Source organism: Mya arenaria, chromosome 11, assembly GCF_026914265.1.
Source record: "Mya arenaria isolate MELC-2E11 chromosome 11, ASM2691426v1".
NCBI lineage: Eukaryota > Metazoa > Mollusca > Bivalvia > Myida > Myidae > Mya > Mya arenaria.
Window position 1 is genome coordinate 43,112,872 of NC_069132.1, and position 26,238 is coordinate 43,139,109.

The window sequence follows — 26,238 nt, forward strand, 5'->3', positions numbered from 1 at the left end:
TGAAAACAATGTAAGCCCAGGGGGTCACAAACTCACAGAACTGTAGGTTTTTGTCCATTGCTCGAGGCAAGTCCTGGTGTTCAATGAATTAATAATTCATATGCAGCATTCCAATAATCAAACATTGTAATTAGCACAACAATATTTTGCCGTCTGCCATTCCTTTTAGTTAACACTGATTCATGATGAAATCCTAATAAAAATTATCATAGGATCATCCTCAATAATATATCTTAGTTGCTTAAAGATGGAAGAGGACACCCATTAAGTTACGGGCAGAATCTATATTATAAATAAACTTCTTACGATATTTTTATTGAAACATAGTTTATGCCAAAAACGGGAATCATGCTTTGCCTCTGTTGAAAAACTCGCTAAGTAAGATATTGCTCCATGGCTGTCAGTAGTGGTGCCCATTTGGGAAAGCTGCTAGAAAGAGCTGCTCTACAGCTCATAGTAATGGTGTTCATATGGAATGAACCCTGGCAGGGATTAAACCAGGAACCCTTCATGGTAAGAGGCTGATACAGACAAATGCACCATTTTCAGTATAGGTAGGTAAACTGGTCACTGGTTCGAGCCCTACAATGTGTACTTTTTTATGGCCTCTCAAAATGGACACCAGAGTCCATGATAACCAACAGTCCCAAATCTGAGTCAAGACTGGACACCAGAGTCCATGATAACTATATTATAACAGTCTCAACTCAAGTCTAGACTTTACACCAGAGTCCATGATAACTAACAGTCCCAAGTACGAGTCTAGACCGGACACCGGAGTACATGATAACTAACAGACCCAAGTACGAGTCTAGACTGGACACCAGAGTCCATGATAACTAACAGTCCCAAGTACGAGTCTAGACTGGACACCGGAGTCCATGATAACTAACAGTCCCAAGTACGAGTCTAGACTGGACACCGGAGTCCATGAGTACTAACAGTCTCCAGTCAGAGTCTAGACTCAGACCCAGAAAAACACTTTTATTAAACTACAAAGAATCATTTTTAATCCATATGTTTTTTAAACAAAAAGAAAGGAATAAAAATTGTACAATTTCAAATAGTAATATAAAACAGCAAGCATTTCATCATCATGCAGAACTCAAATAGAAAATAAGTTTAAATGAAATCAAGATCGCAGTTTGACCTCTTGCGTCTGAACTCAGAATAGAGACTGTTCTTAATCATCGCCCGTGTTCTCATATTTACCGTACATAATTCACATAGCTGTTTTCAAAGCGAAAAAAAGGAGATATACCGTACATTATCTTAAGACTCAGCATGTTTTAATTATCAGTTACACAAGCACACCATGAAGTCACTAAGTCTAAAATGAACTTACGTATTACTTTTAATGGATTATTCCTTTCAATCTTCAATTTCATCAACACGGAAATTCTCATGACCTGTTTGAATATTCACGCACTATGTATATTATTTGAATTACATATTTCATCAAGGTGTGGTGACCTTAATATGGAAATATAATAGTTTCACTTACACCTTACAAACATCAAAATTTATAAGCACTTTTGCAAAGAAAAGGCTTTTCATACAAATGCTATATGAAGGGAATATTAAACAGTCAACTTTGTAAACTTTGATGGGTGAACTTCCTACAATTTAAAGGGACTCGTTCATGGATTTTTTTCAGGAAAAGAAACTTTGTGTGAAATGTGAAAAAAATGCTTGTTTCAATGATTAAATTTCAAGAAAAATTTGAAATAGAGATCTTTTGTTAAGAATTATTTAAAAATGTGACTAAAAATGTTCAATTTTGATAAATAGCTATGTGCAATGGCCACAAATTCCCATTAAAAATGCGCTAAAATATAGCTTATATTTCTTAATCTATACACCAATCAATTATGCTGTTTTTTGTTTTGATTATCAAGTGAAATGAGTTAAACATAATAATGCGTAAAAATTTAAAGATTTTTTTTTGGCATCAACCTATAACGTGTGCCTTTAAAACTGTATTTACAGTCACTGAACAACTGCTGTCAGAAAGTTATAAAAACTTTCTTAACACTCATGCCTACAGTAACCAACAGATTGATAATTTAACTGACAAATTACGCGTTTAATACTGTGACTCACAAAACGTTACTCATTCATAAACGTGTGAGCTAATTTGTTTAATAAATTATTGCTAGTTTTTATTTCGGACGGTCGCAAGGTGTTGCGATAAGTTATGAGTTTTATAACTTGTTAAATTGAGACTGGCCAAACAACATTACCGCATTTCCGCCCTTATTTAAATTTCTTTGAAACAATCGATGCCTTATAATTTTAAGTAAATTTTAATCTTGCTTTAAAATCACTTGTTATCTTTACTATAAACTTAGCAAATTTAATCAGGTAAAAAACAAAATTGTCAGCAATTTTTGTTACAAAGTAAAACCTGTAAAATATTTAAAATGTGACATCATTGAAATACCTTTTTACTTCAAATTTTAATCAATGAAATGGATCTTTTTTTTTTAAACAATCGAGCATAAACAGACAAATTGAAGACAATTTGAAAAACGGAAAATTGAACTAATTTGTTCAGGTAAATTAGAAGTAATTTTTTCTATGATTTAAGATAGTGGAGCCATTAAACGTCAACTCTCGGTCTAACATGAACCCTTGGTAAAAGGAAATTATATATGGTATCCTAGATAAACTACTAAGGCCAACAAATCAGTCTGATACCTGTATTTATCATATAAGCCATCACTCTAACAGGTATTCAAATAAATATTTCATTCATAACCAAAGTAAAATTTGCTTAACCAGCAAAAGTGAAAAGTTTTAACACGATTTAAACAGAGATACACCCTAAAATACTTGCAAAATGATTTCAAAAATCTTTTGGGATATTTTTTTAAATCTTTTGGGATATTTTTTTTGCATTTAATTGCTAAAAAAACTAAATGACACACACTTAATAGCTCACTTGAAGGACAGATCTCAAACAAATTTAACACGCATGCATGGTCCTCCATCTGACATAATTACACAATGTACACGCCCTAACAGACATTAATATTCTATACTTTTAACTGATTTTTAGATCAAGATTTTAGATTAATATTCTTTAAAAATAGAATACTGCAAGTGACTTTTATATAGCACCCATGAAGGAAATTTATACGCACAGCATTTTCGAAAAAAGTTTTTTTGCATTCCTGAAATGCTTATCAACCTGCAACATATTAGCATGTACATAGTACCCCTCACACAGTATTGAGATCTGAAATGGTTTAGTGTAACCCCAAATGGAGAAGACAATACATTCCAGGTTATTTTTAATCAAATGGAGAAGACTTGCAACTGAATCACTGAATTACCTTCACCTGATGCCTTACTCCTTGACCTAAAAGTGTCACAAGTAATGGTCAAATGTAACCACAAACGAAGCAGACAACACACCCATGATCTTCATGACTTATTTTTACTTAAATGAAGCGCTGGTTTTTAACTTATTCCCAGAGTAACCTACCCCTGATTCCGTGCTGAGGTCTTTGATCTTGAAACGTCGCAAGTAATGGTCGAATGTAACCACAGCGTGTCGCTTGTCCACTCCCTCAGCCTGAAAAACAAGAACATTTTCAAAGTTTGTATGGGAGTTCAATTGTGACAAAAAATATACTGAATACGAAAATAAGAATACTCATTCTAGATACTCTTCCACAAACGTAAATTTAAGTAGGTTCTACATGTAGGCAAGGACCTTCAAACAATTTTTAAGCATTCTGTTAATTAAGTCGGAGAAATGAAAAATAATTGTGAAGAGTATCATTTATTGTAACCTAAATCATGCTTAAAATTCACAACATCTGTAGACACAATCAGGAATAAAACAATAATAGACAATATTACAATGAAACATGTCAAACACATACAGATACTAACAATAGTCGCTACCAATTGCTCTAAAAACCTTTATAATATTGCATACCTTCTGTGCTTTAAATAATTTAATCCACCTGTCAACTATGCTCTAAATATTTTTTTGGTAAATTTATCTCTCCATCAGCTTAAAAACACAGAAATAACACACATAACGGCTTCACAACTCCGTAAACCGTTTTGAGCCAACAATTTGTAAGTCCCAGACCATAACCTGAGTTCAGATATATATCAAACTGATATTTGAAATTGTAATAATGAACAGAGGCGGGTTTTAATACTAACACCTTAAGGTTAAAGCTCACGCAGGAACAAGCATGGTTTTGTATTGATTTTTACGCTGTAAGTAAACATTATATTAATACAGCTGAAGACATATCCAGCTTGTCAACCAATATTTGCCACATCTGACCAAACATCTGTGTATAGGAATTAAAATTGAGTGATTGAGTCGTTATTTAAGCAAATAAAAGAAAAGTATTGTAACAGATTACATTTACAACATAAATATAAAAGAATGGAAAAAATATACTCAAATCAAGACAAATTTGTATTGATATTGACTGATAAATCTTTTTATACAAATAACATCGAAAACCATATCTTTTTTTTGGATAAAATCTTGAATGATCTGTTGTTTTATAATGTTATGTTTTTGGAACAATCAAGTGCATAGAATAAATAATCATGTAGCTCTGTAAATAACACCTAAAGATAAACAAATATCATACATTTTTCAACATTTCAACAACTACTATCTCTTAGGCCAAAGAACAGCTACTTAAAGCAACATTCATCACAAACTTAATTAGTACAGGAACTATTACAATACTATCTTAAACTACAGAAAATTAAAACATAAAGTAGATATCGAAGCGCCTTACCATTACAATCAAACAGCTGAATAAACTCTGAGTTTTGTTGCAGACAACAAACTGATTATATTTATTTACTGGTATTATAATGAAGAAAGATTTATCAGTTTATAATGATTAACAGTTGAATATTGATCTACAAAATAAAACTGATATATTTTTGGTGTAAATATTATCTTAAAATGTAATTTTGTGGATCAATAACATAATAATTGATTTGATAACAATAGACATTCTAAAACTTGATTTTAAGCATTGTTTTAAGTTAGTCTTAGTACAATAGAAATTGACAAATGAGCTTTTGTACGATACTTGAGTTTCAATGAGTCATAGTTGTACAATGATCGAGTGCTTAAGCTGTGACTTTATGTTTAAGTACCGGTAAGTGAAACTAACTTTTAAAGGCATACAAGTTTGTTTTAAAAAATATCAATAAAAAGAAATCTATGACATAGAAATCAGTGAAATATCACAAAAATACAAAAATTCGCAATTGGTCAAAATTCTACCAAAACAACAAGAAATGGGGTTTCAATTTCTGGCTAAGATCAAAATGATCTATTTTTAGATTTATTTTGCTCTAGTGAATACCGTTTATGTAGTGTTTCCATTCTAACAAGCGATGTTTGTCAAACACTATGCCCCCCTGAGCGCCATGTTGTCAGGATTATATGGACAATTGAATGAGATATGCATGGACCGAAATGACAGCTGATTTGTCACTGACATTGGATGCCGAAATGACAGCTGATTTGTCACTGACATTGGATGCCGAAATGACAGCTGATTTGTCACTGACATTGGATGCCGTTGAGACAGTTTTAAGATTATGACCATTGAAAGTGTGAGGATAGAGTGTGTTATGACAATGACCTTTGACTCTATGACCTCAAAATCCATAGGAGTCATCAGCTGGTCACCAAAAACCTAAATGTCAAGCTTGAGGGCCATGGGTGCAGGCATTGTTAAGTTATCCCACAGACAAGCTTTTTTCATTCAAGGTCACTGTGACCTTGACCTTTCATCTGATGACCCCTAAAGTCATAAGGGGTTATCTTCAGGTCAGACGCAACTCCAAGTCAAGTTTGAGGGCCATGGGAACAGGCATTTGTTACCACTCGAAACATTTTCCCATTCAAGGTCACTGTGAACTTGACTCGATGACTCCTACAATCAATGTAGGTCATCTACTGGTCAGGCCATACTTCCATGTCAAGTTTGATGATCATTGGTTCAGGCATTGTTGAGATATCACAGGGAGAAGATTTGTTAACTGTTTTGCATTAAAGGTCACTGTGACCTTGACCATGGCCCGATGACCACCAAAGTCAATAGGGGTCATCTTCTGGTCAGGCCCAACCTTCATGTCAAGTTTGATGACCTTAGGTCCAGGAATTTTTGAGTTTGCTTTCAAGGTCACTGTGACCTTGACCTTTGACCTATACAATCAAAAGGGGTCATCTACTGGTCATGCCCAACCTCCGGGTCAAGTTTGCGGGCCATGGGTGCAGGCATTGTTGAAGTATCACTCGGACAACCTTTTATCATTCAGTCACTGTGACCTTGATCTACGGGTCAGCCCCAACCTTCATGTCAAGATTGATGTCCATACGTTTAGGAATTGTTGAGTTATCACTCGGACAAGCTTTGGTCTACCAACGGACTGATCGACGGACCGACTGACCGACATGTGCAAAGCAATATACCTCTCTTCTTCGAAGGGGGGCATAAAAATAGAACTAGACATTCCTTGTGAAGTTCAACTTTTCAAAAACTTTTTTGTTGCTTTATTTTGCAATTTTCTTTCAAATCACCACTGATTCTGTTATGGGATAATTATACAGAACAGAGAGCATCAATAATTTGCGCTTGATAGGTTTATAGAAACATTTGCACTCCAGTGCCTTTAATAAGCTTTTCAGCAAAGCGGAGGTCATTGAATACTTAACGACAAGAGTTTTAGGGTTGACCATAAAATTTAATCACATTTTCTGTTTTTATCCGTATAAATCTTCATACATGGCCAACTGACTGATGTTTAATACTGATATAAATATACAAAGTTCAAAAGGGTGATGGGGAGAAAAATTATTTATAACAGATATAAACAAAACATATACCAAACTCGCATGACTAGAAATCACATATGGTCCATCAGGTATACCGTAAATATATAGAAACACATAAATATCATGTATTTACTGTAATATCGACTGGACATTTTCGCTATAAATCTTTATAATCATGTTTCTAACAAGTTCAAAATTTGCAATTATTAAAACTGAAAAACCATCTACCCACCACAGGCAATCACAATTATTAACATTACAAAATGCTTCAATGAATGTTTAAAAATCTATAAATATATTTATCTGGCACTATTCTTATAAATAGAGATATCATACCATCAATTTTTTGATACAATATAACTGGTAATAATATTTGTTTCAATAAAAAAATGGGTTAATTGGCCTGTTAAGACATGTTTCTTTGATTTAAATAGTAAGCACTCTAATTAATTTGTGATGTTGACATAATATTTACACCTCAACTTCCATTCCTTAAATGAACTGCCTTTCGGCAATTGCGTTTTTCAATCGATGAACGCAACATCTTCGGATATGTTCGGATCGCAATTCATCGCATAACAATATACATGAAAACTATTGATCTTGTTATTGTTTGTATTGTGTCAGCAGGTCCCATAAAATATCAATCAACATTTTAGAAAGTGTTAATTTATTATATTTTAAATGTATTGTTGCCATAAGTTTTTCAATTTCACATTTAAAACTGATTTCAAGTGGTTGATCTTTTCCCACATTATTGTGACGTCATTTGAAAAAAAAAAACGTTTCCGGTTACACTCGGGTCGTTCTATTCACAGAATGGGTAAGAAAGGATAACTGAAAGGTTTTCTTTAATGAAATGAAGTATTTTTTAACAATTCTTGAATGAAATAATGTACTATTGGTGTAAATATAAGTAATGAATTGCGGGATTGACGTCATTATCGGGGATATGAAAGCAATTGGGCTGGTCAAAGTACGCGTGGAGTCCTTCGGACTCCACACACTTTGACCAGCCCAATTGCGTTCATACCCCGATAATGACATCAACCCCGCAATTCATTCCTTAAATAATAAATGGAAAATTCAGATCTTGCCCCATTTTGTCATACACTAATTGTTGATAAGAGATTGTATGTTATATCGAATGGTACACCAACATCTTTTTAAATGACCCCTCAAATAAAAGCAGAAATTATGAGGAAAAATATCTTGTAACAAAATGTCTTTTTCAAGACAGTACTATACCATTGAAAGATCCAATTTCTAATTAAACATGTATATAAATAATTATATTACGAATATATCATCATCTATCAAGATATATACACATGGATGAATCTCTGATGACGGTCACTCTCATTTATAGACTAATGACATTAGTAGCTAAGTAGGATGCTTAAATTCCCTGTAGCAACTCAACTATTTATTTATCAAACTCAACATAAAATCAAATGTAAATATTAGCTTTGATACCATTTTCAACAATTTTCACACATAGTAACTAATACTAAACTGGGCGTATTCACAAAAATCATGTTCATTCAACATTCTATACCCTGCCAGGGGTGTACCTAGGAATACTCCAGTATGCCCAGTATACAAATTGGCAAGTGCTTAAATCTGGAAATCACGAATAAAAACAAAGGCTAAGTGGGTATACATACATGTAACTTTCATATACTGGATAAAATTTGTCAAATTTCAGTGAATGCTGGCATTCAGATCACAAGAAATTCTTTCCAAACTGTATAATCTTAAAACCGGAAAAAACAGATCTTCTTTATCTAGGGTTCAAAAAAAGTCTGAAGGGTCCAGGGCTTTGGCAGGTAGGGTCGGGTTGCTTGCCCTTAACAAGAGTTTTTTTCTTAAAGTCCAATTCAAAGTTCTTCAGGTACGCCCCTGTCTGCTATTCTTATCAATGGGTCTAAGAGTGTCATTTTTCTGTTTACATATCTTTACATACTTCAGTATGCAAACAGTATGGATTCGTATAAAAATCGTATTTGAACTTTTCAATTAAAACACACTCCTACTTCAAATCCTTACTTAAAATATTGCCCCACTTAACAAGAAGCTAGATTTAATGTACAATAGCTTAAGCATTGTTAATAGCATATAACGAAAATAACAGAGCATAGAAAAGCAACAGATCAAATAAAAATACTATCAATATTAACAATCATATAATTTTTTTGTTAAGGTCAATATATTAAGTTCCTATTTAGATATCTATCTGCAAAAACTGAACTTAAATTAATATGAGCTGGTATTAATTTTAAAGCTGCACTATCACAGATTGACCGTTTCGACTTCTTATTATTTTGTCTTGAAATGAGTCAAATTTTGCATAAATGTCTGAAAACAAAAGAACAGAACATTGATGTTTTATGGCTAAAAGCGTTACTAACACTTGAAGAAAAATGAAATTTTCAGCAGTTTATCAAATAATTGAGACCTGTTTTGTTGTGAATTATCTTACATAAATTAACTGAATGCAGTAAAGCCAAAATCAGTTGATTTTGAGACAAAACATAAAAATGTCAAACGTGGGCGATATAGTTCCATCACCCAAGCAAAACTGTGTATTTTAATAACATTAAAGATCTATTCTAAGAATAAACCTCATCTCCAGAAATGAAATCTGTCTCCTAAATTGTATCTGGTCTGTACATTACATTGACTGATGCTGACAGCTCCGATTCTCTGAGACAAATTCCTGCTATCCATAGTAAACCAAACTCCATTCATTAAAACACTGCCATTCAAAATCTACACGAAATTACCAATTACGGCACTGAATAGCAAAATTCCTATTCAAGTAAAATCCACACATATATGAAAAAGATAAATTAAACAATCATAAAATACCTTTTTAACACCAATATAGCAATGAACAAGAGTAGATCCAAACTTGGTATATTATCAATATTTCACTAAGAGCTGTCAATATCACTGTTCACTGTCAACACTAGTCAAATATTCAGGTCATGTGACCAAACCATTCCCAAGGGACACTACTAGGGCATGCTTAATTTCAAGAGATAAAATTTCATGTAAGATTTGTCTTTCCTTCAATATCATAAAGAGAGAAAAAATTGACATCAAAACCACTTGCCCACAAGGATTCATACATAAGCTGAGGGATAGTTTAACCTTTAAGCTTTCAGTTGAAAAGCGTAACTATTTATCTTATTTATGATAATGATTATAACAGCATTTTTTTAAGAACTAAAATAGCAAAGATGCCAATAAAATTACTAATGAAACAACGGAAATGATTTCTATGCTTTGTAGTTCTAACAGACAACGCTATCGTTGGAACTGATATTTGCTTCCCAAAGCCCCTAACCAATACTAGACATCATTTTATGAAGCAAACTGGTTTGGAAAAATATGGAAATTAATGTTTATGATGGTATGGAAAAGAGCGTGATTCAGAGCTCAAAATTGTGACTTTCAAATCCTTAATGCTCCAGACTAGACGTTACTTCCAATATCTATGATTAATTTAGTTTAGTATATCTCAGAGCTAGAATTAAATGTTGTTATAGGTGTAAATACGCTTTAAATGCACCAATTACGATATAAAATCTAATATCTGTTTGCATCGCTATGAACATGCGCAAACCGTTACTATGAACAAGCGCATACCATTACTATGAACAAGTACATACCGTTACTATGACAATTTTACATCTGTTTTGGTCACAACTGCTTTGACAAAATCAAAGATGACCACTAAATCAGTGAAGAATCATTTCAAGTCCTACACAGTGATTTCCCTTTAACAATTGTAGTGGATTTTGTTTTGCAAAGGGAAGTAAGCACTGTCCGTTGTTTCAAATTGATTTCTGCTTTTAGGATCAACCCTAGCGTGTTAGTAAAATGCATGCATGTTTGCACTTCAATGTGCTAGTAGACTTAAACAATCTCCATTACACTTTATTGACTGTACACTTTAAAAATTTACATATGGGCATACCAAACACTAAGAAAAAAAGCTATCTGCAGCTCTGAAAAATTCTTCTAGCTTGATAGTGACAAAAGCTTGTAGCTTATATAATAATACAGTATCATGACTGGATGATGTATTAAGTACTTATTCCCTGTATAAAAGATATTTAAGAAATGTTGGAAAATGTATTATATAATGTATTTGGTTTAAGTTATAGGTGCTATATTATAAATGACACATTGGTCTGATTGTTCAGGACTTTGTTAAAGTTAACAACATTGTTAATGTCATTGTTGTTAACTTGCAAATATATATTGCTTTGGAAGTTCAATGGATGCACTTGTGATCTGAAGTATGATCTGAAGTATTTCTAAACAAGATTATAGACAACTGTTTCAGCTGTACCTGTTATATTTAAATTTATTACCTAATCATCAAATAATTGCATTTAAAAGTTAACCACGATGTGTTGTTAATCACGTTGAACTTTAACAAAGTTAACAAGGAGCCCTATGTTTTGTTTGTTCAAGAAACCTATAAGAATATTGTTAACGAAATATGGTTTGCTTCTTGAGCATAAAACCAATCCAGCGGCTGTATAATAATAACCACCTTAAATCAAAATTATTTTAAGATTAGAATTTGAAGTGTTTTGATTTGGGTGTAAAAATACATAGTCAATGAACTGAATGGAGTTGTTGGGTGATATTCATTATTGGTCTTAATTGGATCTGATAATGATGTAGCTAATCGGATTGACCTATACAGTGAATGAAGTCATTGATGTATGACCATAAGATTGACTTAAGTTGAATATTTAATACCACGCCCTGGAGGCATATCCAGTGTGTGTATACCACATGATAAATTGCGTCATAAATGCTACATCGGAAGGCAACATTTTGCTTCGAATGAAGTTTTTGAACAAAGATAACTTCACTTTTTCTTCACCATTTTAAATGAAACATAGCGCAGTCTACACCGATTACGGAACCCCGCCTTCGGTCTTTTACCAGAGTTTGATTGAGAGTTTAGTTTCTTAAAACACTTCGACAAACCTTTTCACAAAACGGCCGTCTGACGGAGCACTGTCAAAACATTATTTTGGAAATAGGTTTGTCGAAGTGTTTGTTGAAACTAATCACCTTATTAAACTTCGGTAATAAAACGTAGACGGGGCTCTTTAAGCGGCATAGACTGCCTTTTATTTCATTTAAAATGATGAAGTAAAAGAAAAGTTATCTTTGTTTTAAGTCCTTATTTTAAGCAAAATATTGCCTTCCGACGTAGCATATATGACGTAATTTGTCACGTGGTATACACACACTGATATCTAAGAAATTGAATTATATTGGATCTAACCCACAGAGACAGAGGTGAGAGGCAAACACCTATACCACTGGATCGCTCTCATCACATCCATAATCCTCACCTGTATATCAATGTCACACTCCTCCTTTCCCAGAAAGATCATGGTCTTGGGCAGGCGGTGTCTGTCTCCATGGCAACTGACCAGGCACCACTCCCCCTCCTCCGCACCATCATCCTAAAAACAAATAAAACACAAATTAACATAGAAATATGTGATGAAATTTAAATGAATTGTGTGGCGAATTACTTCTTTCATTACATCCACCTTCTGAAATCGCAAGAAAGAAGGCAATTTATGTATTTATGCCAATAGAAGTGGATAAGATTTACTTTGAACCAAAGTGTGGTGATAAGATCATGAACAAGGGGATCAACTCAGAAATTAATGAAGCCAGAGTTATTGGTACATCAATATGTGCGTATGACCAGGTTAAAATTTTGCACAACGATACCACCATGGTTTTGACACTATCACAAGTTTTTTCATTGAAAAATGGACAAGCTTAAAATACTAAAATAATCAGTATAACTCAAACTAGCCCCTAAACCCCCTAGCCCCCAACCCCCTCCAAACTCATGGATTTTACTGTATTTTCATCAACAGTTACAAAAGCAGTCCCCCCAACAACGGATAGTGATGTTAACTGTGGGTGTAGAATACCAATCTTATCATGCCATATATGGGTGTAGAATACCAATCTTATCATGCCATATAATCTTATCATACCATATATAGGCTCATGTTTATTTCAACATATATACAAAGTCTTAATATAAAATTGCATGTTTGAACCATCCCTAACAAGTAGTTGAATCTGTTTCATTTCCGAGGTATTCTGGATGGAACGAGACAAATCGATGGAATGTGGCACCACCAAAAATTCATATACTCAGATCAAGTAGAAAATAAATAATGTCATGATGCACCACGCCATGAGACACTTCACAATGACATATTCTCGGCCTATCTGGCAGTTTTAATGGAAAACATCTCTGGGATTAGTTTTTCTTCTATACCTTATAAAAATAGTGTATACATATGGTCAATTGATCAGAACTTTGTGTAAGTTAACAATGTCATACCAACCTCGTTGTTAACTTTAAAATGTGAAATAGTTGAAGATGCACATATCAATTTAAATAAAACAAGTAAAGCTTTAAGAATTCTCTCAAAACTTGTTTTGGAACACTGCAGATCATAAGTTAATCCATAATTTTTTTAGAGCAGTAAAGAATTGAAAGTTAACAACGATGATGTTAACAATGTTGTTAACTGTAACACAGTTCTGAATACTCGGCCAAAAGTTTTTAATGTTATATATCATTATATCATTTAATGACAAGTCTTTGTTGATAAACTTATAACAAAATCAAATTATAAATATCATATTGTCCATCGACAAGTTAAAGAGACCAAGACAAAACACAACTACCAGGGCCTCAAATGAATAGTGAAAGTCAGTGAATCGAAAAATGCAGCAAATCTGTGAGGACGTCATAGCTTCTAAACACAACATGCGATTTGTAAAGAAAAAGCACCATCCCTGAATATCAATGTTTAATATGAAAATATTCGATACATCAATGAACTGGATGAATGAAGTTCTCTTTTCAAGCTATTGATCTGTTTATGTATCATAAGAATATACGTGACTGAAGAATCATTGATGAAAATGGGCTTGCTTCCAACCAGATACAAAAACAATGTACAGCATGAAATATTTAGAAAGGTATAAATGTAATGGTAACATTGACTTACATGACGTACAAAGTTCACACACAATATAAGCAAATCACCAAAAAATACACATCTTGAAAAAATTGACGAAAATCAGGAATATTGTACCAGTAGCTGAGCACACCACATTTTCTTTATATATTTGAATATTTTTAGCAAGAAATCCACTTGACCAAAATGACCATCAAACATAAATTATAAAAGCGATAAAAATGTGTTTTAAAAATGCTTTGAGGGGGGAGGAAGAGGGAGAGGGAGAGAGAGAGAAATAGGAGGGAGAAGTGGTGTGCTCCTTGCGCTTATATACTGCAGTTTTTGTTTTGACCATGTCCGCCATGTTGAGATCAGTCTGTATCACATTGTTTGTATGTTTAACGGTGGGTTCCTGTTAATACAAAACCTACCTACCTGGAAGGAAAAACACAAACAAAATGCCATAGAAAAACACAAATCTCATTCTCCCATGCTAGCAGATTTGACGATAAGAATGAAGATGAAGATCTAACATGCAATGAATGTACAGGTTAACACAACTATATATTGAACTTATGCCTGTATATGATATACCTCTGGACTGATATCATTATATCATATCATTATAACTGAGCTCTTTGCTTTTGATATCAGTATACGTTTATTTTCTTTTATTCTGGAGGCTGAGAAACCATCAACCCTGTGATGCTAAACATAGAATAAATTTGGCATGGCCTTAGAGACGTCATGATGATTTCAAATCCCCTCCATATACACGCAAGTTTTTCACCTTAACATTATATAATGGTTCAAGGTAGTAAGTATTTACAAATATAAATGGATTGAATCGACTAAGTGGACAACTCTCTATTTTACAGTACATATTAAGTCTTTAAGTTTTTAGTGGTCTACATTATATTATGTAAACTACCCACTAACTGGGCCTACCCCTGTTAATACCACTTCACCTGATTAAAATCAACAACTGCTGATTTACTTAAATAAATGAAAACTTGAGAAATACTGCCCTCTTCTCATTGGACAAAATATAATGTTGACCACTAAACCAAGTACAGTATGCAATGGAAGCATGAATAACCCCTACCAAAACTAATTCAGTTCCAAGTACATAACAATTATAGCAGGATTTTCATACATAATTCAATGACGCTTTTGATTTCTTAATAATACAAGTGGAAGCGGAAGTTAGGAATTCGATCCAAGAACTAAAGTAATTAACTAAAGTAATTAAAAAAAAATTGCATTATCAGCAGAATTTTCATGAATCATATAGCACGTTTTGAACTCAGAATGGGAATAAATCGCAAATATTTGTAGTAAATTATAAAATCCTCACAAAATCTAAGAATTCTATAGTTAAGTAAAATTTTTAAAAATCACACCTTTCCCCAGGGTGAGGCCATGAAAATACGAGCCCTGACCCTTGTCTCCACCCGTCTCTCAAAATCCAACATCAGAAGTGGCGCTGTGCTATTCCACACTGGCATAATACTAACAACAACGTCTTCCAATGCCGATGTGAGAATAAAATGCCTCAATGTTAATAATATCACATCATATTAAGTTATCATTGAAGTCATAAAAATTATCTTTGTATGTTTAGTTATCACTTTAAAGTCCGAGTGATTATAAAGAATTGTTTTATATTTGTTTGTAACCATAAAAATACTTAAATATTATTTCATAATTTCGTCATAATGTGCATACTCCAAAGCTTCAAAAGTTATGAAGCTGCCTGAAAGCCTGCGACAGATTTGAATCTGCCTTAAGCTGGAATGTGTGTGTCATTTACTAATTTATTAAAGCCAGCTGTCGCCATGGTGATACATCCATTCCTGGTATATATAAAGGTGAAAACTCATCAACTAACAATGATCGGAATGTATTGATTCCGGATAAATTCCATTTCCAGGCATTTAAAAACCATTACGCTGTCATCATCATTACTGAAGGAAGAGAATTTAATGATAAGATGTTTTAAAGCTGCACTCTCACAGATTGATTGTTTTGAAAACTTTTTTATTTTTTGTCTTGGAATGAGCCAATTTTTGCGTAAATGTCTGAAAACCTGTGATATAAAACTGCTGACAAAAGAGCAGAATGCAGTTTTAATATCTATTTTTGAAAATTGATGTTTTATGGCAATAAGCGTTACTTAAACACTTAAAGAAAAATGAAATTTTCAGCAGTTTACCTAATTATTGGGATCTGTTCTATTGTGCGTTAACTTATATGACTGAATTGAAGGCATTGATGCCAAAATAAGCTGATTCTGAGACAAAAAAAGAAAAGAAAAAAAGGTCAAAACTGTCAATTAGTGAGAGTACAGCTTTAAATTGACATTTTCAATATTGTCCTTGTTTAATATTAATAAAAGTTGTTTTTGAAGTAAGATTCCAATAACGTTATGATTTATTTCTTAATATCAGAGAACCAAGAATTGATTTCCTAACCACTTGGCAGTAATGTGTCAAGCTCTCTTCTAAGGAAATCAAAAGTTTGAAAACAACCAGGGACTTCTTGTGGACTCACAAAATGAATATCAATACAGTCACTGATCTATTCCACTGGGAAACAGGCCTATCCAGTGTGGTTATATCAGCTATCATCCTTTGATCGACCCAAGCATCAAATGTCAAGTTGACAACATCAAAAAACAAACATACATAATCAGCCCCATCTAATTTCTCTAAACTCAGCATAATCATTTAACAACATAATGCAATTCACATGCATCATTTACATGATGAACATTTTGAGGCGATGAACGCCAAAAAGTTCCAAGTGACATAAGAAAAGAACACATATGGAACGTTTTTGCATTCAGCCCTCGAATGGACAGGTTAGAGCCAATAAAAGCCAATACATTCTAAGAGACAATAAAACTTGACACAGATAGAACCTTTTAGCTCTTTAACCCGTCAATTTGACGGGTCAAGCGAGGCTGCAACATCCTCAGCTGTCATGGCCACTCTATAGGTCACCCCATGATATGCAATAATTGACCAATTTTGAACTTTAGTGCCACATAATATTACCATATTTGGTTACTTTTGTAAATATTTCTCTGCTCTCTTATTGCTTATGGTACAGTATAAAATGGTATAAAAGTTTATAAACAATTACAGTTGTATGACTAATAAACACAAGCCTCAATCTATGATTAAAGCAAAATGATTAAAAATTCATCCATTAAATGATTTTTGGTTCATCAAAGTTGAAATTCTGATGTTTTTTTGGAAAGATTCGGTACCCACCATTTTTTAGCTATATGCCTCAAAATCCAGGTCACTAATCTGAGCTAATCCATCATAACCTCTACTTCAGATAGTCTGAACACAATTCTTACAAACTGTCAAGCCATTTTGAACCTCATAAAGTCACAATTCCACAACCATTGGTACTGAAAACAGTCCGGAACTGGGAACAGATCTTCAGCATATTTTACAGGAAAAGAAAGTCCGAATGTAATTTACTGTATCGGCAGTAAACAATCAATGTGCTGGCATGACTCATTCTGTTCCAATCAATGATGCTAGCTAGTACATCCCAAGAAAGAACCATTGGAAGACTAGCAGAGCAGGGGAGACCACTCTTGGACTATATTTCCTGGAACTATCAGCTATAATTACCCCCCTTGTATTGGAATTCTCACGTTAAAAAAATATAATTATGACTTAAATTTCATCTTAACCATTTCAACTGGAATTATATTTTTAAAAGTTCAGATGTGTCAGCTGGAAAACAGCTAAGCAAGTTTAGACGACATCACCATCACTGCTCTGATTTTTATTAGGCCCCAATTTCTCGAAACTTCTTAAGCTTAACAGGCTTATGTAAAGCTTATTTCAATTAGCAAAAAATTCATTCTTTTATTGAATTTTGGTAAATGAAAAAATGCTTTATTGTGATAATAATAATGATGATTCCAATCTAAAGTATAAAAACTCTCAGAGAAGTTAATATTACGCAATTTATTGAAAACCACAAATAGTGAGCTTAGCTTAATCCTGTAATAAGGGACTTATGAAATTTCGCAAAATCGGGGCCTGATACAAGTTGTGTAAAAGAAATTGTATACACAGTCAACAAAACAAGACTGACCGAATTCTTCCTCTTGGCATCAAATCTTGAACAAGTCCTGCTGTATAAAATCAAGAATTTGAACATGCCCAGAAATCATTTAAGCAGAGTAGGGCTTGCGAGCCTGTGCTAATATCGAACACTGCATGCATGTGAGTGCCTTCATTTTGATTTCTGTTTAGAAATCACTATTTTTATGTGCATGTTTAACATAACAGAGCGCCAGTTGATTATTGAATTCACAATGTGCATTAATCTGCTCAATTAATGTGAAATCTGGCAGTGTTTTACCCCAACTATTATAGGAATGGGGCCAGCAGGGGCTTTCAGATTGGGATAAATGTGTCATTTTTACTAAATTACAAGAAATGAACAAGCACTGCTTTAAAAAAACAAAAACAGAAAAGATAATGCACAAGTCAACTGTAACCAAGGCCCCCCAGCGCGGACTTTGACTTTCAGTCCAGCCAATCCCAGGTAAAATCAATCCCCCCGTCCGTGGCAACAAACTGCTGGTAAAATCCCTGCCAAATGCCCCTGCCTCCTGGGGACATCCTAGGTCAGGCCCATTCCCGGCTATTTTCGGGGAAAAAACAAAACGCATTTACTCCGGACTGTGGGGCCACCTGGAAGGTAAAAACACAGCCCATTTCCCCTGCTATCCCCGGTATCATCACCCCGGACCATGTGAAAAACATTGTTTCTTTAAGGAATCACCAAGTCTTCTGTTTAAAAATGATTTAGGGGGTCCATCTCTTTTTCAAGGTATAAAATTGTGAATTTCAGTAAATGTTTTAGAATTTGGAAGAGTGCCGAATTTGGACCCAAAAATGGTCAGGAAAAAAACACAGTCTGGCATAAGCTTTTGGAACAGGTCCTTCAGAAAGTACAAATTCAACAGTACAGAACTAAACTCTTGATCAAGTTTGCCATCTGCTTTATGATTAAATCTGGCAATTTATAACAACAAGATACATAAATATCATACAGAATTTGACAAGGAAAGTGAAAAGAACGCTTTTAACACTCACGACCTACCCATAATTCACTTGAACAAGGATCCTCTTCATATATAGTTGGAAGTTCATTGGATGTTAGCACGGGAACAGGGGACGGTGGTTTTGGTGGTGGTGCAACTTTCAAGAATTTTGGTTTGAAGCCATACTTTCCTTGCAATCGGCCAATCAGAGAGATGGCCTTAGAGACCACATGATCCTTACAGATCATACTCTAACCAATCATTTTGCTTGTAGATATGAATATTACACACACTAACCAATCATTTTCCTTGAAAATATTTAAATCACAAACTTTCTCCAATAACATTTTTTTTCACCAGAATAACAAATCACACAATGCATTCAAATATTATGAAAAACAATCAGTTTTAAAAACATCCATGTTCATTATATAATCAACTGAATGTCATGCTAAGTTTAATATCTATTAAACTTCATACACATTTAAAATTTTATTATTTTTTAAAATCTCATTGTTATAAATAAGTCAAAGCTTTTATATCATATAACACCATTTTCTTTTCAAGATAACAAAAACTATTCAGTTTTGTTCCATGCTCTTTGCATAATCAACAGAACGGTGTTCAGAATTTAAAATCCATTATACTTCATACACATTTTAATTCTTATTAAATCTGAGCTTATATATCATATAACACCATTTTCTTTTCAAAATAACAAAAAATTATGTATTTGAGTTCACCGTACATCCTCAAATCACAAAAGAAAGAAGTCCACAGTCTGCACAATCCAACACTATTCTCCAACCATCTCCTCTGATTGAATGTGTCATTTCACATGGACCTTTAATCCATTCACTATAATGAACAAGACGTTTCGAACAACAGTCTTTTGTTGTAAAAATGTCTAATATTTCTTACGTTTTCTGATATTTCCTGCCACTGAAAGTAATCTCAATATTTCAGAATTCTTTTTTTTTTTAACTCGAGATGAAAATTCGGCACACTTTATCAGCAACCACCCAGTTTGTTTGTAAAGGTACGAAGTTATATTAAGATTATTATTTAGATCATAATTTTTTATGAGACTCAAATAATAGTCTACTGCCTTGATTTCCAAAGCGATATCATTAATTTGTCGGATGAGAAATGATAATGAAATTGTTATGATATGAATTCATAACTGCATGTTAGTAAATGATAAATGCCCAATTTATAAGCTTGCAATAATGATGAATGCCCAATTTATTAGCTAACAATGTACGACAAAACACTGACAAAATTACTGTCAAATTTACAAATACGTATTTCAAGCACGTAATCATTTTATTTAATAAATGTTCTCGATTTCATTTACCATCTAGGCAAATGGAGTTTAGTAATAAATATATTACAGTAGGTCCATTTTATAGCATTTTTATCACTTTTTCTTTCCATAATTTTAAGTAACCTTTTAACATTAGTAAGTCCGAAAGTCAATAAAAGTTTACGAATGAAATATATACATTTCACATTTTATTACAAGATTTCCTAACCCCAGTAATAAAATTCTTATAAACATGTCTGTAATGAAGTTCACCCGTAAGATGTTTTTTTCGAATACTGCTTTATAATTACGAAGATTTATTCTTAAAGATATAAATTCAGATGATCACTTTACAGACAAGTTTTGAATCAATTAAAACGTGCCTGAAAATTATTCTTCAATTCCCATGTTATGCAAAAGACTTTAGTGTGTGAATGTTTATGAAATTTTATCCATAAGTCCTCTTTTATGATAGTTGCCTACTTCAGATGTAAGAAATTAATAGAAGTTATCTAATTTCTTTCATTCGCACCCTGGTCTCAATTAAACATATGTTAAATCCGTTTAGAGAGCTAATGTCTTACGGACGTTTATTGATCATTTTATAAGACTTGATAATTAGAAAAATAAATCATGCAACATATATCCGACGCTCTTTTCTTTTGAAATTGCATATCATGCAAGTATGCGTGCAATTTTTAAATAATCAAACCATTCAATTTCATTGACTGGTACTAAATTTACAAGTATCAAATTTAAAACCACTGGGTTTGTTTTTTTATCTTCGCAAATTTCAAAATCAGTCCAAAGTCGGAATGAAATCTGAAATCGGATTTGTGGTGTTTAACAACATTGAATTCTCCTATGAACAGGTGATGTAATTAAAATCCGATGAGAAAAGAATCTTGCCGAAAGTTAAGATTTTATCAATGAGAACTCCTACAGTGATTTTTGAGGGATTTAAAAGAAATCATCACTGTGTTTCACCTATTTTCACTTCATTAAACTGAAATATTCATTCTCAAACTCCCACTGCTGTTTGTTAAATGAACAGACGAATTAGCTGTCAAAAATACTATTAAACGCAAATTGACTTCATTACATTTGATATGTAAATAATACGAACATTGATTGGATTTCTTTTTTGTAATGGAAATAAACACCTCAAATGAAAATAAACATTACTTGCTTACAATTGTAATTCCTTTAACAAGATTGCCGCGGAGAGATTCCTATTGCTAGTCTGTTGTTTTATACTCTGTCAAGCAAGGGGCATTACTCAATAATTATGATAACCAGAGTTACCAACCTTGCTATACATGTTCACATTGTCTCTGGCTACATGTGTACCAAATTTCATTTGAATAATTTGAATCATTATAGTTTTTGAGTTATTATAGCAAAGATTAAAAAAAAACATCGCTGCCACCGATGACAACCCACCAATGAAAATGAACACCTCACATTAAAACAAACATAACATGCTTACAAAAGTTGTACTTATAACCAGAGTGCTGAAGAGCGAGATCCCAATATGCTTGTCCAAGCAGCGGGCGTACCTCAACAGTTACTTTAACCTGAGTTATCAACCTTGCTATATGTGCGCATTGTCTTTGGCAATATATGTACCAAATTTCATTTGAATATCTTGAATTATTATGGTTTTTGAGTTATCATAACCAAAGTTATAAAAAAAAAAATCGCCGCTGCCGAATGCAACAACACCGAGGCTAATACAATACCTTGAAAAATCAGACGAGGTTAAAATATTTTTTTTTCACATATTCCAAAAAACACCACCAAGGCTAATAAAATACCTTGAAAAATCAGATAAGGTTAACATAAAATAATTTCACATATTCCAAAAAATAAAATAACAATAATTAAATTTGATGTGATTTTCCTCACAAAAATATTCTAGCATTTTAGCAGGTAGTCTTTTTATTAAGCACCATATCTTTATTATCTTTCAGCTGTTCACTCCACTAATACTTAAATTAATACATAATCATTAGTGCCTGAATCACGTTACTTATAATGCTCTCACAGGTCAAATAGTATCGAAATTAGCACGACTATTAAAACTAGTATCCTTAACTGATAAAAATTTACACAACTGCTTATAGCCCGCTTTTCAAAAGTCAAACAGTGACTATGTAATTAATAAATTTATGAACTACCATAAGTAAATTTCAAAGAAAAAATGGAACTGAAACTTGAAAGGAAGTTTTATGGGAGACCATATAGCTATTTGCGCAAATAATTTCACTAGTGGACAGAACCGAAAAATTGTTGGTATATTTCATTAGATGTTATTTAAAGGCGCACAACATAGGTTGATGCCAAAATTGTTTTTTTTAATTTTAATGCATTATCATGTCTTACTCATTTCATTTTAATGATAATAATAGTAAAATAGCACGAGATTTAGGTACAAATATTTATTTTTTATATAAATAGCTATACGTGGCCACAAAGTCCATAAAGTTCAAGATGCACTCTCACTCCCATATAAGATGAAACACAATTAATAAACTTGTTTTCAGCTATTAAATACACAGTTACAATCTTGTATTCAGTAATTTATATTTTCCATAAATGCATTATTTGGTAAGTAGTTGAAGGTTTTTTCACTCAAAATTTATGTTTATACATGTGTATGTTATGATTTTAAATATGAGTTTTACTTTTAAAAGACGCCAAACGTTCGCTAACATTTTTTTATCAGTACTTAAATGGTATGAATTATTTCGTCAAACTAGTTAAACATGAAAATGCATTAAAATTATATAAAAATAATTTTGCATCAACCTGCATTATGCGCCTTTAAAAGACCAATGGGTGGATTTGACATCTATGTGTATATTGTTTAGTGATTGTTTGTGAACCTCATAGAAGTAAGAGATATTGTCCTCAGAGGAAACAATTTGGACAATCGCAAAATTGGTTCTCGACCATCGAGATACCATAGAAAGTCAAACTGACATGTTTGTACAATGAAAACTTTAAAAGTCTTCTTTCATGTTTCAGGAATAGAAGGGTATTGACAGAAACTTCACGGCCTTTTATCACTAAATTGGAAAACTCAAAGGAGCTTTAATTAAGCGTACATAGTTTGGATGCTAAATGTTGCAAGCTGCATCGTTAAGATTGATAAATATAGAAGTAACTTTATCATTAATACTTTAATCTTCCATATTTGTATCACCATTTCAGAAGCTCATATTAGATTAAATACGCCTAATTTGCCTGCGGTCAGAGTTATGAAAATATTATGTTTACCTTATGAACTTGGCACTGTAATATTACCCTGATCTAACTATCTTCAGTATTTACTTATAATCCAAAGATTTCAAGCAGCCGGCCTGTCTCGACACAGGTTAAAAACCTGTGTTTATTACTTACTACTACTGGCTAATGTATTTTAATTCAATCATATTTTAAATGCACTTGAACAACTCTTTAAAAATTGCTAAACTGATCCTTCTTATAATAAACATTAATTCAAGAAACTGCAGTTACTCTTCTTCGACATGATTAAAAGTCTGAGGAATTTACAAAGATTCTTTTAAGGGTTATGATTACATTTTAGCAATAACGAAACCCAATAAATGATCCAAAATTAATTCAAGGAAAAACTACACAGCAAAGTCATGATATATCAACTCTTTGCTGGCTCAGTAACAAGGATCTTGCCTGGCTTGAACAGTACACTGCCGTTAAGGCGTTCCTTTTTTGTGGCTTGAATGTCACACATATGCATAGGAGTTTATCATATTTGGCTCAAGCTGCACACTTACGCTTGCCTTAGTTGACTGGTATGATGATACTTAAGGCTTTCCTCTTGCTTGGCTTGGGCGAAAGACTAATGCTAGCCTAAGATTGGTGGCTGGACATTAAAACTGACGCTTAAAGACAATCTGCCTGGCTAAAATTTAAAATCCATTAAATTTTGAGGCTTTCTCTGCTCAGACGCTCCTCTTGCCTGGTTTAAATGATACATTGATGTTAAGGTCTTCCTTTTGCCTGGCTGGAATGCTTTACCAACGATAGGGTTATCTTCTTGCCTCGCTCACCTTGGCACTAAGGTGTTCCTCCTGCCTGGCTGGAATGATACACTGATGCTAGGGTGTTTCTCTTGCCTGGCTCAAAGATGACATTGAAGGTAAAGTGTTTCTCTTGCCTGACTTGAATGCTACACCCTGGATTGGGTTTTCCTTTTGACTTGATCACACTGGTGCTAAGATGTTCCTCCTGCCTGGCTGGAATGCTACATCAATGATGGGGTGTCCTCTTGCTGGGCTCACACTGATGCCTGGCTTAAATGATACAACGATGCTAGGACGTTTCTCCTGCCTGGCTCAAATGATACAGTGTCTGACATTAGGGCGTTTCTCTTGCCTGGCTCAAATGATACACTGTTGTAGGGTGTTTCTCCTGCCTGGCTCAAATGATAGACTGACGTTAGGGCGTTTCCTCTTGCCTGGCTCAAATGATACACTGATGTTAGGACATTTCTCTTGCCTGGATCAAATGCAACACTGACACTAAGGCATTTCCTCTTGCCTGGCTCAAATGCAACACTGACACTAAGGCATTTCCTCTTGCCTGGCTCAAATGCAACACTGACACTAAGGCATTTCCTCTTGCCTGGCTCAAATGCAACACTGACACTAAGGCATTTCCTCTTGCCTGGCTCAAATGCAACACTGACACTAAGGCATTTCCTCTTGCCTGGCTCAAATGCAACACTGATACTAAGGCATTTCCTCTTGCCTGGATCAAATGCAACACTGACACAAAGGCATTTCCTCTTGCCTGGATCAAATGCAACACTGACACTAAGGCATTTCCTCTTGCCTGGCTCAAATGCAACACTGACACTAAGGCATTTCCTCTTGCCTGGCTCAAATGCAACACTGACACTAAGGCATTTCCTCTTGCCTGGCTCAAATGCAACATTGACACTAAGGCATTTCCTCTTGCCTGGCTCAAATGCAACATTGACACTAAGGCATTTCCTCTTGCCTGGCTCAAATGCAACACTGACACTAAGGCATTTCCTCTTGCCTGGCTCAAATGCAACACTGACACTAAGGCATTTCCTCTTGCCTGGATCAAATGCAACACTGATACTAAGGCATTTCCTCTTGCCTGGATCAAATGCAACACTGACACTAAGGCATTTCCTCTTGCCTGGATCAAATGCAACACTGACACTAAGGCATTTCCTCTTGCCTGGATCAAATGCAACACTGACACTAAGGCATTTCCTCTTGCCTGGATCAAATGCAACACTGACACTAAGGCATTTCCTCTTGCCTGGCTCAAATGCAACACTGACACTAAGGCATTTCCTCTTGCCTTGCTCAAATGCAACACTGACACTAAGGCATTTCCTCTTGCCTGGATCAAATGCAACACTGACACTAAGGCATTTCCTCTTGCCTGGCTCAAATGCAACACTGACACTAAGGCATTTCCTCTTGCCTGGCTCAAATGCAACACTGACACTAAGGCATTTCCTCTTGCCTGGCTCAAATGCAACACTGACACTAAGGCATTTCCTCTTGCCTGGCTCAAATGCAACACTGATACTAAGGCATTTCCTCTTGCCTGGCTCAAATGCAACACTGATACTAAGGCATTTCCTCTTGCCTGGCTCAAATGCAACACTGATACTAAGGCATTTCCTCTTGCCTGGCTCAAATGCAACACTGATACTAAGGCATTTCCTCTTGCCTGGCTCAAATGCAACACTGATACTAAGGCATTTCCTCTTGCCTGGCTCAAATGCAACACTGACACTAAGGCATTTCCTCTTGCCTGGCTCAAATGCAACACTGACACTAAGGCATTTCCTCTTGCCTGGCTCAAATGCAACGCTGATACTAAGGCATTTCCTCTTGCCTGGCTCAAATGCAACGCTGACACTAAGGCATTTCCTCTTGCCTGGCTCAAATGC

At 34.1% G+C, this 26,238-nt stretch overlaps 1 protein-coding gene across 7 annotated transcripts in view; it reads right to left on the reverse strand.

Annotated features, from left to right (window-relative positions):
* The window catches only part of LOC128207571 (centrosomal protein of 170 kDa-like), a 111,921-nt gene that overhangs the window by 63,403 nt on the left and 22,280 nt on the right, over window positions 1-26,238 (reverse strand). For 2 of the 7 annotated variants that reach the window (XM_052910590.1, XM_052910589.1), the window contains 2 exons: window positions 12,235-12,348; window positions 3,491-3,580 (listed from right to left, as the gene is read on the reverse strand). In XM_052910590.1, coding sequence (XP_052766550.1) covers window positions 3,491-3,580; window positions 12,235-12,348 — 204 coding nt within the window. Of the gene's footprint in view, window positions 1-3,490; window positions 3,581-9,715; window positions 9,830-12,234; window positions 12,349-15,287; window positions 15,403-17,162; window positions 17,301-19,026; window positions 19,907-26,238 lie in introns of those variants that run through there. The other 5 variants (XM_052910588.1, XM_052910594.1, XM_052910592.1 and 2 more) reach the window with 5 other exon arrangements.